Source organism: Saccoglossus kowalevskii, chromosome 13, assembly GCF_978046115.1.
Source record: "Saccoglossus kowalevskii chromosome 13, keSacKowa6.1, whole genome shotgun sequence".
In the NCBI taxonomy this organism is placed as follows: Eukaryota; Metazoa; Hemichordata; class Enteropneusta; family Harrimaniidae; genus Saccoglossus; species Saccoglossus kowalevskii.
In genome coordinates, this window is record NC_140653.1 from 16,735,935 (window position 1) to 16,750,432 (window position 14,498).

General features: G+C 31.6%; 1 protein-coding gene across 2 annotated transcripts in view; it reads left to right on the plus strand.

The window, feature by feature from the left end:
* LOC102807283 (semaphorin-1A-like) overlaps window positions 1–14,498 on the plus strand; it is a 37,725-nt gene that overhangs the window by 6,537 nt on the left and 16,690 nt on the right. For both annotated transcript variants that reach the window (XM_006820546.3, XM_085506978.1), the window contains 6 exons: window positions 2,265–2,398; window positions 3,879–4,031; window positions 7,900–8,107; window positions 10,298–10,425; window positions 11,254–11,356; window positions 11,684–11,747. In XM_006820546.3, the coding sequence (XP_006820609.3) occupies window positions 2,291–2,398; window positions 3,879–4,031; window positions 7,900–8,107; window positions 10,298–10,425; window positions 11,254–11,356; window positions 11,684–11,747 (764 nt within the window). In that variant the 5' untranslated portion in view covers window positions 2,265–2,290. The remainder of the gene's footprint in view (window positions 1–2,264; window positions 2,399–3,878; window positions 4,032–7,899; window positions 8,108–10,297; window positions 10,426–11,253; window positions 11,357–11,683; window positions 11,748–14,498) is intronic.

A 14,498-nucleotide genomic window follows, 5' to 3' on the forward strand; every position in this document is an offset into this window, starting at 1 on the left:
GCGTGTCATTGTTTACAAACAAGCGTCTACCCATGAGCCTTTGCATTTTTAGTGTAAGTTGTTATTGTTGCTTGGGACTTAATTCCCACATGTGCGCAGGTGACGACCCTCTCGCTTTAACTTTCAAGCTGGCTATCAGCTGTCTAATGACTTTTAATAAAAACCCACAATTTTAAAATTAAGTATGATTTTTAATGATAATTTCAATATAATAAGTTAGAGACTTATTAAGGTAGATTACTCTGTAAAATTTAGATATATGGTGATTTTATGATTTTGAAAACAAGTCCATAATTTTCTAATTTTCTGAATCTTTATTAACAAGAAATTGCTGAATATCATCAGCATTTTGTGTCAACATTTTGCTTAAGAGAATTTTTGTGAACTTTTGTCACAGTAAAATATTTAATGATCTGGGTGGGGAAAGCTGGTGGTAATGCAGTGGTTATTCTTGTAATCATTGTGTTAATACACATGAAGATCGTACTGTTTCAATTATGCCATCAGTGATGTCATTTAGTTTGATTTCAGTTGCATTACAGTCTCTTGAGCCATTTACATTTTTAACTCCGCTGTCGACAATCGTATTACTGATTGTCCGTCGTCGCCGCCATCCGTCATCGTCAACTTTACAATTTCAACTTCTTCTTCAAAACCACAAGTCAGAATGTTTTCAAATTAAATTAAATATTTTTGTCATTTTTGGTAAAAAGTGATATTTTTGACATCTTGTTAAAAACCTCAAGTCTAATTGCTTTGATATTGCATATATAGGTACTACATGTGGACCTTTCTCAGATTTGTTCATTTTGTGATATCTTTAATTCTCTAATTTTAGTGAATATTTTTGTAATTTTTGGTAAAAGTGATATTTTCGACTTCTTGTTAAAAACCACAAGTCCAATTGCTTTGATATTGCATATATAGGTACTACATGTGGACCTTTCTCAGATTTGTTCATTTTGTGATATCTTTAATTCTCTAATTTTAGTGAATATTTTTGTAATTTTTGGTAAAAAGTGATATTTTCTATTTCTTGTTAAAAACCGCAAGTCCAATTGCTTTGATAGTGCATATATAGTTACTACATGTGGACCTCTCTCATATTTGTTCATTTTGTGATGATTTCTTAAATTCTCTAATTTTAGTGAATATTTTTGTAATTTTTGGTAAAAGTGATATTTTCGACTTCTTGTTAAAAACCACAAGTCCAATTGCTTTGATATTACATGTATAGGTACTACATGTGGACCTTTCTCAAATTTGTTCATTTTGTGATGATATCTTTAATTCTCTAATTTTAGTGAATATTTTTGTAATTTTTGGTAAAAAGTGATATTTTCTATTTCTTGTTAAAAACCGCAAGTCCAATTGCTTTGATAGTGCATATATAGTTACTACATGTGGACCTCTCTCATATTTGTTCATTTTGTGATGATTTCTTTAATTGTCTAATTTTAGTGAATATTTTTGTAATTTTTGGTAAAAAGTGATTCTTTCGACTTCTTGTTAAAAACCGCAAGTCCAATTGTTTTGATATTGCATATATAGGTACTACATGTGGACCTTTCTCAGATTTGTTCATTTTGTGATGATATCTTCAATTCTCTAATTTTAGTGAATATTTTTGGTAAAAAGTGATATTTTTGAATTCTTGTTGAAAACAACACATACATATTGTTCATTTTCTAATGATATCTTCAGTTCTTTAATTGAAATGTGCATTGCTAACAGTGGAGCTATCTCAGCCGATAGGCTGCTTGTTATTGGTTCTACTTATAACTAATATTCAGAAAGGATACTTTGTTACAAACATATTGAATAATTACTATTTAAAGACTACGATTAGCTCCTACCATTTTCAGTATATTATATTTATAGCTTTCACGACTTTTAAAATATTAGGATCCAGATCAGACAATAACTACAATTATTCTCTCTCAAACCAACTTTTTGTTTGATCAGGCTTAATTTTATTCTGTATTGATTGAGACAGTGCAAATGTTTACTTTAATAATCTCATGTACAAATGTCAGCCAATAGGAGTGTGCCTTACTATATTTATACAGTTGTTTATAACATGTGTTCTGATTGGTTGCTGAATCTGTGACTTGCATAGTCCTTGTTCATATGTATAAGTGATACATGTATATACATTGTACATTGACAACCAGACACTACTGGAGTCTGTTCCTGTATTCAATTTTTAACTATATTAGCCTGGTAACAGCAATTTAACAAGAAACTATTTTGTTCTCCCACAGATGCAGGGATAATAGAATTCAACGATATGTATAGTAATTATACTTCATTGTTGGTATATGATGGTTATTTATATATTGGATGTTTAAACGGTAGTACTCAGGAGGGATATTTGCTCAAGAAAGACGCATCTCTGGTAAGCTAATTCATTATTATCAAAGTTATGTTAAAATGATTCTTGAGTTTGATTTGTGATTTGTGTTTTGCATTTTTATAAACTTCACAAAAACATGTGTGTTTTGAATGAGCCAATCAGGTCATTGAAGTCAATGATCTGTTCCTGTTTAATTAATGCACAGTTACGATAGAGACTTTTATGTAAATCAGAATTATGCTATCTGTTTTCCTTGTATACATGTAGGTTATAAAATGACCCTTCATACATGGTTTTGAAGTCACTCGCCCTCTGCGCTCGTCATTTTATAACCGACTTCTAACATGACAACAATTTGCAACAATTTATTCAATTTTATTTTTGTTTTGCTTGATACAGTCAATCAAGATCAGCTGACAAAGCCATGTTCTAACTAACTACTCTCAGTTTATACAGAGAATATATATCGTGAATCCGGCGATCTGATTGGTGGGGGTACATAGCCATGTTGGAAATCCCCAATAAAAAATTATCATCCTCCAAGTGGCTTTTATTGGTTTCAACCACTAGCCATTAACAACCACTTGAGCAACAATAAATTATGATATGAACCATATAAATGCAAAAACAATATAATTCATCTGTTTGTAAAATGCCTTATGGTCATGATCGAATGAGCCAAATTCATAGTTTGAACTACTGAGTATGTTATTGCACATATATGCAATGCATTATGGGAGATAAACTCCCACTGTATATAATGGAAAACTAGTATCACCATGGAAACTCACTAAAATATAGGTCAACAACTTCATATCAATAATAATAATATACAACTTTTATATTCCAGGTCATTAAACAAAATTTTGAGATATGATTAAATGTTCTCACCACTATAAAAAATCAAAACTGTGATATTTTGGACTCTTGTATTTCAAAAAGTCTTTCGGTAATCCCAATTTTTTATTCTGATGGTATTAATTCATAATTATGGAAGTGTGACGAACATGAAATAATTTTCAATTTGGCTTGACATGTTTGATTGGCTTCCTTATTTTGGAAATGCAGATCATGGTTACATCACATTTGAACACTTTCCTTTGTTTACATCGGATACAGCAACAATGTACCAAGACTGAAACAGAATCACATCTCTGTACACAAATGTTAGCACTTTTTTCATTTCAAACTGGTATTTCTCATGAAATTATTACTACACACAGGAAAAGATGTACAATAATAAGGTTATCACAAGAATACCGCAAAGTATGCACTCAGGCAGTACAGGATCACATTGACCTTTGTTTATTTGGTTGTTATATACATGTACATTGTAATTAACATACTGCTTTCATTCATACTTTCATACATTCTCATAATAAATTATTTTAAAATATTTCCTGATTGTCTTAAATTAGGCATCTATGGATGTAATGCATTTGATAATGATGTTTGCTAGTTGTATAAGTCAATATTAAAAAGTGATTTCCTGTTCTCAAAATGTTGGTTTTGTTCTTTATAGAAAACTAATGGTGGTACCGATACTTTATTAGTATCTCCACCCGGTTATTATATGAAAAATATAATGCAGAATAGAAACGAGATATATGTGTGTGGTTCACATGAAACTGAAACTGGTACTGAGAGGAATCCTAAGCTGTATAAAGTCAATTCGGTAAGTTTTTTGCTCTATTTGAATTAATTCAAATTGAATTACTCAGGATTTGCCATTTTTTCTAAACATATATTGTACAAGCGACCTAATGGTCGAAATAGCTCTGCTGTCCTAAAAGAACATTGTGGTAGTCAAGTCGAGCAGCTCACATCCATAAGACTTCTTCTAAGACTACTGGTACCAGCTCAATTTGATATCAAAGCAATTGAGCTTTGTAGAAAATAGTATTTTTTACCAAAAATGACAAAACTTTTCACAAAAAATAGAGAATTGGAGATATCATCACAAAATGAACAAATCTGACATAGGTTTACCAGAGGTACCTACATACCAAGTATCAAAGCAATTAAGCTGGTAGTTTCCAAGAAAAAGAAAAATAGCATTTTTACTAAAAATGCCAAAAATAATCAACAAAAATAGAGAATTGAAGTTACCATCATGAAATGAACAAATCTGACAGAAATCCTACCAACAGAAACAAATTGTAGAACTTTCTCGCATCTTTTTAGCCTTTTCACCACCAGTTCCTTTTTTAGCTCCGCTGTCGACTTAGTCGAGCAGAGCTTATCATATGAGTGATTGTTCGTCATCGTCTGTCGTCCGTCGTCCGTGTCAATGTTTTACTTTTTCGACTTCTTCTTGAAAACTACAAGCCTGAATGCTTTGATACTTGGTGTATATGTACCTTGGGTGGACCTCTCTTAGTTTTGTTTATTTTATGATGATATCTTTAATTCTCTAATTTTGGTGAATATTTTTGTAATTTTTGGTAAAAAGTGATATTTTCGACTTCTTGTTAAAAACCGCAAGTCCAATTGCTTTGATACTACATATATACAAAAACTGTAGGTACTACATGTGGACCTCTCTCAGATTAGTTCATTTCGTGATGATATCTTCAATTCTCTAATTTTGGTGAATATTTTTGTAATTTTTGGTAAAAAGTAATATTTTCGACTTCTTGTTAAAAACCGCAAGTTCGATTGCTTTGATATTACATATATAGGTACTACATGTGGACCTCTCTCAGATTTGTTCATTTTGTGATTATACCTTCAATTCTCTAATTTTAGTGAATATTTTTGGTAAAAAGTGATATTTTTGGTAAAAAGTGATATTTTCGACTATAAGATAGTATTCTACTGTAAGCAGTTGTACTCGGTAATAGTTGTCATTGTTCAGTGAGAGTTACAAACTAAGTGCAAGTTTTGTAAAGTTGCTACTGTACATGTACAATAAGTTATATCCTAGAGTTCGCATAAGATATTTATACTATAAGTTGCTATAAAGCATATTCCCTATTCTTCAGTGCAATGAGGTTTGTAAAGTTATTACTGTACAATATTAAAGTTATATCTAATTAAGGTAGAGATGCAGTTTACCTGACAGGTATTTTAATTAGTTAATTAGGAAACCAAGATGACCATCCTTGTCAACAAAACTATATATTTTCGGAAAGCTTATTGTATGAATTTTAAAATTTTGTTAGTATTTTTTTTGTATGGACACTGTAGCTTGAAATATGCACAAAAATGTGCTTTTTTGGTCAAAAGAGATTTAAAAAAAATAGCTTCTGAACCATGCTTCTGTTTCCTGTCAAAATTGGTTTATGGGTACATCTGTTTACTATGAAGAAAGTGCTGTCTTGAAAACTGTCTACCAGTTGTCAATTTTGCAGGGCAGCAGCTCAAATTTCACTACTTCAAGTTTATGCATAAATCAACACCCAGGCTAGTTGTCTGTACGATTGTTGTAACACTGTTCAACCAAAAACAATGCCCCAACGGCGTTTTGAAGATAAACACATTGTCAATCATTTGTGAAAATTTCAAAACAAAAGGTCAAAGCGTCTAGGAGCTATTTTTTTTTAAAGTTCTGGGATGTGCACTAAAAAGAAGCTAAATAATTGCTAATTTGCATAACAATTCACTCAGTAAGAAGTTTGCTAATGCTCATAATTAAAATGGCTGTAACAGTTCCAAATTTGTATGTATTATCGTTTTGTAAAAAGTTAAATATAGTGCATAATATCCCGTCATTTCTTTTTTTACCATGTTTCTTTTTTATTATTTATGTACAGCCTTGATAAATCTTGCTAAGCATTCAAAAGAGAGAATGTTTGCACCTGTTATCTATATTTTAAAATCGTCTTTTGAGTATGTTCCACTATTCACAATTGTACAAAATTTTAACAGACTATAGTTAAAACTGTTTGGATAATAAAAAGCAAAAAAAAAAAAAAATCACTCCCAAGTGCCCACAAACCTGCATCTCTACCTGAAGTCACATAAGATAATTATAATATAAGTTGGCATATATAGCTGTTGTTATTGTTCACTAAGCAGTATTTGCTAATTTCTCGACTATTAAGTTAACTTTGCACAATTATATAAGTGTCATTTCAATATTATCATTCTTTAGAATGCCTCGACTTAAAAAAATTGATACGTTGATAATTTGCTGGACCAAATAATGCTCAAACTTGACTAACAAATGAAAGAGAAATATTTTCAAATGTAATGCAATTACTAAATCAGTTACATTTGTATCAAAATAATATTGTGAGTACTGATTGGTTAAATGTTATAAATGGACTCCCTGGTACTGGTTTACAAAACCTTGGACTTGCGTGTTATCAAAATGTTATTATACAAGTATTAATATATACTTGAGCATTCGCAAGCTACATTCTTACCAAATCAAAAACCCATCAATGCAGGAAAAATAAAACACCTTCTTGTTTGTTATGTGAATGGGAATATCATATAAGAATGTTAGACTGTTGTCTGTTTTACAACTTCCTATCACATATTCTAGTAATAATGAACAAGTTTCTTTTTCACATTGCCTTAATGATTATTTTAGTGAAGAAACAATACATGAATATTCATGTAGTCATTGCAATGAAGTATTACCACCATACCTTGTTTAATATACAGTTGAAATGTTTTTCAAATTTTGAAAATAAAATAGAGACATCTGTCAGTTATTCAATAAACATGTCTGAGTATGTAAGCAACAGTTACTATGGTAATACTTCATACAAGTTTATGGTGTAATAGTACATCAGTCTAATCCATGGTATGGCAAATTGAGCTTGATGAAATAAAAAAGAGGCATGTGAAAGCTGATGTTATTGATTGTAAGAGGGAATATACAAAACAATATTTGAAACAGAAACGTAAAGACTAATGTTATCATCAATCAGAATTAAGAAATATTTAAAACAAATAAAGAGGCAAAATATCTCACAACTGGAGAAGGAACGATATTCAAAGAGATTAAGAAGAAAAAATATACATGTAGAACAATTTGAAAAGGGGAAAAATGAGAATAAAGAGGAAAAATATGTTTGAGAAAAAGCAATTGCAAAGAGATTAAGTAGAAAAAGTGTGGAACATTTAGCCAATTCTTGGTCTTAACTGAACCAGTTGTATCAACTATTCCCTTGCGGGCAAGGTTTCAATAGTTTTACTATGTTTTGATATAGAAGAGTCATATACCGGTAATACATCTAATTTCTGTTGATACTAGACCAGCCAATTATTCACTCTCAATTACTAATTATGCTTTTGGTTCATATTACTTTTCTTATTTTTGGCATGAATAACATTTTCCCTAATTCCAACGGGGACTATGTCATTAACAATGACTTGTTTTAGCTAGTGTTGCTAATCTGTAATTTTGCAATATAAAGACGTGGCTAATTAAATTATATTTTCACAATGAGATTGTTGGCACTTTAAATTCTTCTATTGAGTCAAATTCTCTAAAATGGCATGTAGCTATTTCAACGTTTTTTACAGTACTGTATGTCATATATATATATACATATATAATAAAAGTTCATTATTTTCACTTCATTCAGGGTTTTTCTTCCTCAACCAAAATAAAAGGTCAATATAAGTGTCCTTTTCGACCTCAACATTTTGCAGCAGCTGTTTTTGATTCAGGTGGTAAATTTTATTCTGCTGCTCAGTATGAAAATCTTGGTGCTTCAGGAATTTCTCAAAGTCAGTCAGTAAACGATACTCCGAGCTTACACTCTGTTAATGATGATAAATGGATATATAAATGTAAGTACAACTTTATTAAATCTTTATCTACTTTGTGAAATATTAGCCTGCATCAATTCAGTTTGTGATGAGAAGTCCATTTTCATAATCAATCAATCAATCAATCATAATTAATCCTCACCTTACCAATATGTCTATTGAAGAGAATTGGAATGGTTAGTGATATTAATATTTACTCATGGAGTAATTAATATTTAACGTTTGTTACTTTTATTACTTACTATTAAATAAATATTATTACTAGCACTAAAAACAATAGTATCGATATTCAGAAAAGTGCGGTATCTGTTCTAAAAGGTATCTGCGATCATTCCAATGTTCAAATTTCTTCATATATGGAATAAACTATGCCATAAACATTAAACATGTTCCAGGTTTATAATAGCATTGCTTTACAGTCCTATAGGAATACAACTTTCTTAAAATGTGTCTAGTTAGAATATAAGGTTATTACGAGGATAATTATAATAGAAAAAGTCTGAGTTGTTGTTTTGTGGTGGCCATTATATAGATTATGTATACTGTTAATCTTTCCACCACCAGTTCCTGCTTTTCATCAGAAATTCACAAAATATTTTTTTTATAGTTTACATTTTCCTTCAGAAGATTGGGATAAAAATCACTAAATTTTTTGAGTAAAATCTGAAAATGTTGTCTGTTGGCTCCAAATTTGAGGTTTATTTCCAGAAATATTGAAGAATTTTGAGGAAAAAGTGTAAGAATATTTGGGCAAGAAAGTCTGGTGGTGAAAAGGTTATTGTATCAATGCTTTACATTTAACTGTTCTCTGTATCTCATTCTTTTTAGTCCCCGTTCGGACGCAGTCCGAAAACGGGGACTTATGTTTTGCCCTGTGTGCGTCCGTGCGTCCGTGCGTCCGTGCGTCCGTGATCACCTGTATCTCGAACATGCATGGACCGATTGAGTTCAAACTTCACTCATACATCACACATTATATGGGACATATGCACATGCATTTTTTTCATGATCCGATTAACGATAGCCGAATAGCGGCCATTTTAAGGCCGAAAATGCATCAAAATCGCACATTTTCACCATTCCGGACCCGGATCTCAGTTATGCATGGACGGATATTATTCAAATTTGGTACATACATTAAACATAATAGGACCTTGATGCACGTTATTTTTTTTTTTGGATCGGGTTCGAAATGGCCGACTGGCGGCCATTTTGTTTTAAAGAATTCAGTTCTGGATCCGTATCTGAGACATGCTTGGATTGATCGAGTTCAAACTTCACACACACAAGGTACATCATGTCACAAATATGTATGTGCATTTGTTTCATGATCTCATTAACGATAGCCAAATGGCGGCCGCTTTAAGGCCGAAAATGCATTGAAATCGCACATTTTCACCATTCCGGACCCGGATCTCAGTTATGCATGGACGGATTTCATTCAAATTTGGTACATACATTAAATATAATAGGACCTTGATGCACGTCATTTTTTTTTTCGGATCAAGTTCAAAATGGCCGACTGGCGGCCATTTTGTTTTAAAGAATTCAGTTCTGGATCCGTATCCGAGACATGCTTGGATTGATCGAGTTCAAACTTCACACACACAAGGTACATCATGTCACAAATATGTATGTGCATTTGTTTCATGATCTCATTAACGATAGCCAAATGGCGGCCGCTTTAAGGCCGAAAATGCATTGAAATCGCACATTTTCACCATTCCGGACCCGTATCTCAGTTATGCATGGATGGATTTTGTTCAAATTTGGTACATACATTAAACATAATAGGACCTTGATGCACGTCTTTTTTTTTTTCGGATCAAGTTCGAAATGGCCGACTGGCGGCCATTTTGTTAAAGAATTCAATTCTGGATCCGTATCCAAGACATGTCTGGATTGATCAAGTTCAAACTTCACACACACATGGTACATCATGTCACAAATAGATATGTGCCTTTGTTTCATGATCTGTTTAACAATAGCGAAATGATGGCCATTTTAAGGCCGAAAATGCATCAAAATCACGTATTTTCACAATTCCAGAACCGGATCTCAGTCATGCATGGATGGATTTTGTTCAGATTTAGCACAATGTGTTGTACATATGCAGGTGCATTTCGGTCATGATCTGCTTTGAATGTATATGTCACTCAAATATGAACGGAACGGGGACGTGTCATTGACAATGACTTGTTTTTTTTACAGCACCAGATTATTTTGACGCGTATCACATTGAACACACTTCAGAAATTTATATTTTCTTTCTTGAGCTTGCATATGAAAATGTAAATCAGTTTCCTGAAAAGTATCCACGTGTTGGTAAAGTGTGTACTGTAAGTAGAGATCATTGTTATTATCTACTGAATGCCAAGATCTTTGACTAGGGATGTATTTTGTTCTCATTTGTAATTTATATGACAGAAATGTACAAATGTACCTGGTATAGTTGTTTTAAAGAATTCTGTCCATGTATTTGTTGCTGCTATTTATATTATTTTTTACGGTTCAAATAATTAAAAAAAAATCTTTTGGACATTTTAAAAATCAGTTTGATTTAAGTATATCTGATATGTTTGAAGAAGAAGCAAGGTGTACCCTGATAGTAGAATTTGTCACTACGTTTGTGTGCAATAACTGAACATTATTTATTCAAGTTAATTTAAACTATTTATTTGTCAGTATAAAATTCACCCAAGTCTGATTTTGGAAATCTATATTTTTCAAGATATTGTAATCATAAATAAAAACTATCTGTGATGACATGTTATCCCCTGATACAAAGTGTGGGCGGGGGATATAGTGATTACCAGCAACCATCCATATGTCTGTTTGTACACCCATACAAAGTCACATTGTTATATTGAAGATATTGCATACTAGATTTGATCCACATGTGATGTCAGTAAGATTGCATAAATATCATATCTGGAGCACTATTGCTAATAGAGAAATTCAACCAGTGCTTTACTGAAGATATTAGTACATATTGGATCTGCTCAACATTTTTAATGACTATATAAGGCCATATGGCCTCATTAAAATGCATAAATATGATATTCAGAGAACTATTGGAGATATAAAGATTCAGTGCTTGTGAAAACAAAAATGCATGAGCATTAGCAATCTCTGATAGCTTTCATGTTATTTCTCCACTTCAACAGCAAGACAATGGTGGCCCCACTAATACGTTGAACGATAAATTCACCAGCTACCAGAAAGCCCGTCTAAGTTGTGAATTCGAGGGCAATGCATACAATACACTAAGTGAGTATACATCATCTTGGAGACTTCCCAATTGATTTACTAGCTTTCACATTTATTACTTCCGATGGTGAAGTTCAAAAAGGCATTGTGCCACACAAGGGCAATCATTTCTTACTATAGGAAGTGAAAAGGTCTGCTGGTGATAGATTTACTGAAAATAAAATGTATCGACAGAAAGAAAGAGATCCCGGATAAGATGTCATAATAGCACCCATACACATAACCCAGTGTTAAAGAGCAAATTGAAGCTTCTCGAACACACAGGGTCATATCAGACAATGTATTCTTTCATTATGTTTGACTTTTGTTAATTGTGTTTATTTACAGAGAGTATATTTAAGGTTGGATCAAATGGAAATGAAGTTTTCTATGGTATATTTGTTGAAGATATGTAAGACCATTGTTAATTATAATTTGATTTTATAGTTCTTGTTGTGCAGAATAAAGAATAGGAGCTTGTGTTATAATACCAATAGTTTCTCACTAGAAAGTTGCATCAGATATTAAAGTTGCACCCAGTGTTTTTAAGGATAAAGACGGCACAAGCAATTCTTACAAAATATGCAGCAGTGATAGCTACTGGATATAACACACAATGACACTGACTCGTAGATGGGCAATGTTCTGATGTACTTTTTCAATCTAAGAATAACAGATAACAATTCTAGGCAATGTAAAATGTCATAATAGTATACAATACACTGGACATATAAACTTTTTTTCTATGTTGGAACTAATTAGCATATTCCAAGTCTAAAATATAGTTGACTCCGACAAGATGACAACTGATGACAATTCAACTTATTTTTTGTACTTTTGTTACTAAATGAGAGTTATTTATGCAAATTATTCTGCAAAGTTTAGATATGTGACAGTTTTGAAGGCCAGCTAAAGTAGCATCAAGCCAACTAAAAACTAGCTAAATGTTAAGTTATGCTTGAACTCTACTGTATATCTTAGATATCTTGTTTCAATGATATCTCAAGCATCAGTCACTCAATAAATTAATTCAGTTGAATCTGAATGATCAGAGATTTTTAGAACAGTTATATGCATAATAATTAGCTAAATTTGCATATTTATCTTTCTTGTTAAATGTTATCTCTGAAACTAATCGCATAAATTGATATTAATCTCATTATGGAACAATTGAAAGATTGGATTATTTTGCAATTTATGTAAATTTGGGTATAGATTTGTTGATCATGCATGACTTTTAGTGTTATTTAATCAACTCAGAATTAATTTATTTTTGACTTCTGTGTCTGTGTGCCAAATTTAATCATTTTCACCTGTTTCTCATGTTCTATTGAACATATTTCAATGAAACTCAGTACATAGATGCTCTGGGATAATGCGCAGACCTGATTTGTTTTAGTTGAAATCCTGTGCATATTAAGGTAGAGATGCAGGTTCGTGGGCACTTTGGAGTGAAAGTTTTTTTCTTTGCTTTTTATTATCCAAACAGTCTTGGCTATTCTCTCGTTTGAATGCTTAGCAAGATTAAGCAAGGCTGTACATAAATAATAAAAAAGAAACATGGTGAAAAAAAGAAATGACGGGATCTCCATATTATGTATTTAACTTTTTACAAAATGATAATACATTTAAATTTGGAATTGTTACAGCCATTTTAATTATGAGCATTAGCAAACTTCTTACTGAGTGAATTGTTATGCAAATTAGCAATTTTCTCAGCTTCTTCTTCTGCACATCCCAGAACTTAAAAAAAAAAAAATAGCTCCTAGACGCTTTGACCTTTTGTTTTGAAATTTTCACAAATGATTGACAATGTGTTTATCTTCAAAACGCCTTTGGGGCATTGTTTTTGGTTGAACAGTGTTACAACAATCGTACAGACAACTATCCTGGGTGTTAATTTATGCATAAACTTGAAGTAATGAAATTTGAGCAGCTGCCCTGCAAAATTGACAACTGGTAGACAGTTTTCAAAATGAATACAATAAGCTTTCCGAAAATATATAGTTTGTGGACAAGGGAGGTCATCTTGGTTTCCTAATTAACTAATTAAAATACCTGTCAGGTAAACTGCATCTCTACCTTAATTGCCTAGTTTGCATATTAGTTAAACGATTTTAAGCATTTTCATTTGTTCCTTGTGTACTATTAAACAGATTTGAATGAAACTTGTTACATACTCTAGGATAATGTTCAGACCTGATTAGTTTTTGGTTGAAATTCCCATAATATTTACCTAATTTGCATATTAATTAACCAAATTTAAGCATTTTTACTTGTTTCTCATGTATTTCAATGAAATTTGGTACATAAATGCTCTAAGATAATGCGCAGTCTTGATTGGTTTTTGGTTGAAATCCGTGTCTATTAATTACCTAATTAGCATATTAATCAAATGATTTTAAACATTTTCAATTGTTTCTCATGTACCATTAAATAGATTTCAATGAAACTTGCTATATAGATGTTCTGGAATAATACTCAGTACTGATTAACTTTGGTTAAAATCCCTTGCATATTAATTACCTAATTTGCATATTACTAGCAATTTTAAACATTTCTTAAGTACCATCCAACAGATTTGAATGAAACATGGTACATAGATGCTCTTGGATTATGCACAAACCTAATTAGTTTTTGTTAAAATCTGTATATATTAATGACCTAATTTGCATATAAATTAGCCAATATTTAATTTTTCCACCAATATCTCAACCACTCATCAGATTCAATGAAACATACATACACTTGTAGATGCTTAGGAATAAGCCATATACATGTTCAGTTTAGGTTAAATTTTGTGCTTACATAAATTAACCAATTTATAGGTGTTTCATAGATAGATATCTTGAGTACCACTGATCAAATTTTATTGACATATAAGTGCTTTTAGATAATCCACAGTTCTGATTACTTCGGGATTGAAAACCATGCATATTAATTACTTGTTATTAGTTTCATGTGTTTTTCTTACTATGCATACTTGTAATGTACCTACTAAGTACTTTTGCAGATAGGGACATGCAACCAGTTCTTTAATTTTGTTGTATATGACCAAACTATTAAATCATCATATATAGTCATTATTTCATTAAATATTTATAATTGTTAAACCATAGGTACTTGGAACCACTATAATCATTTGCTCTATTAGAAGCACATG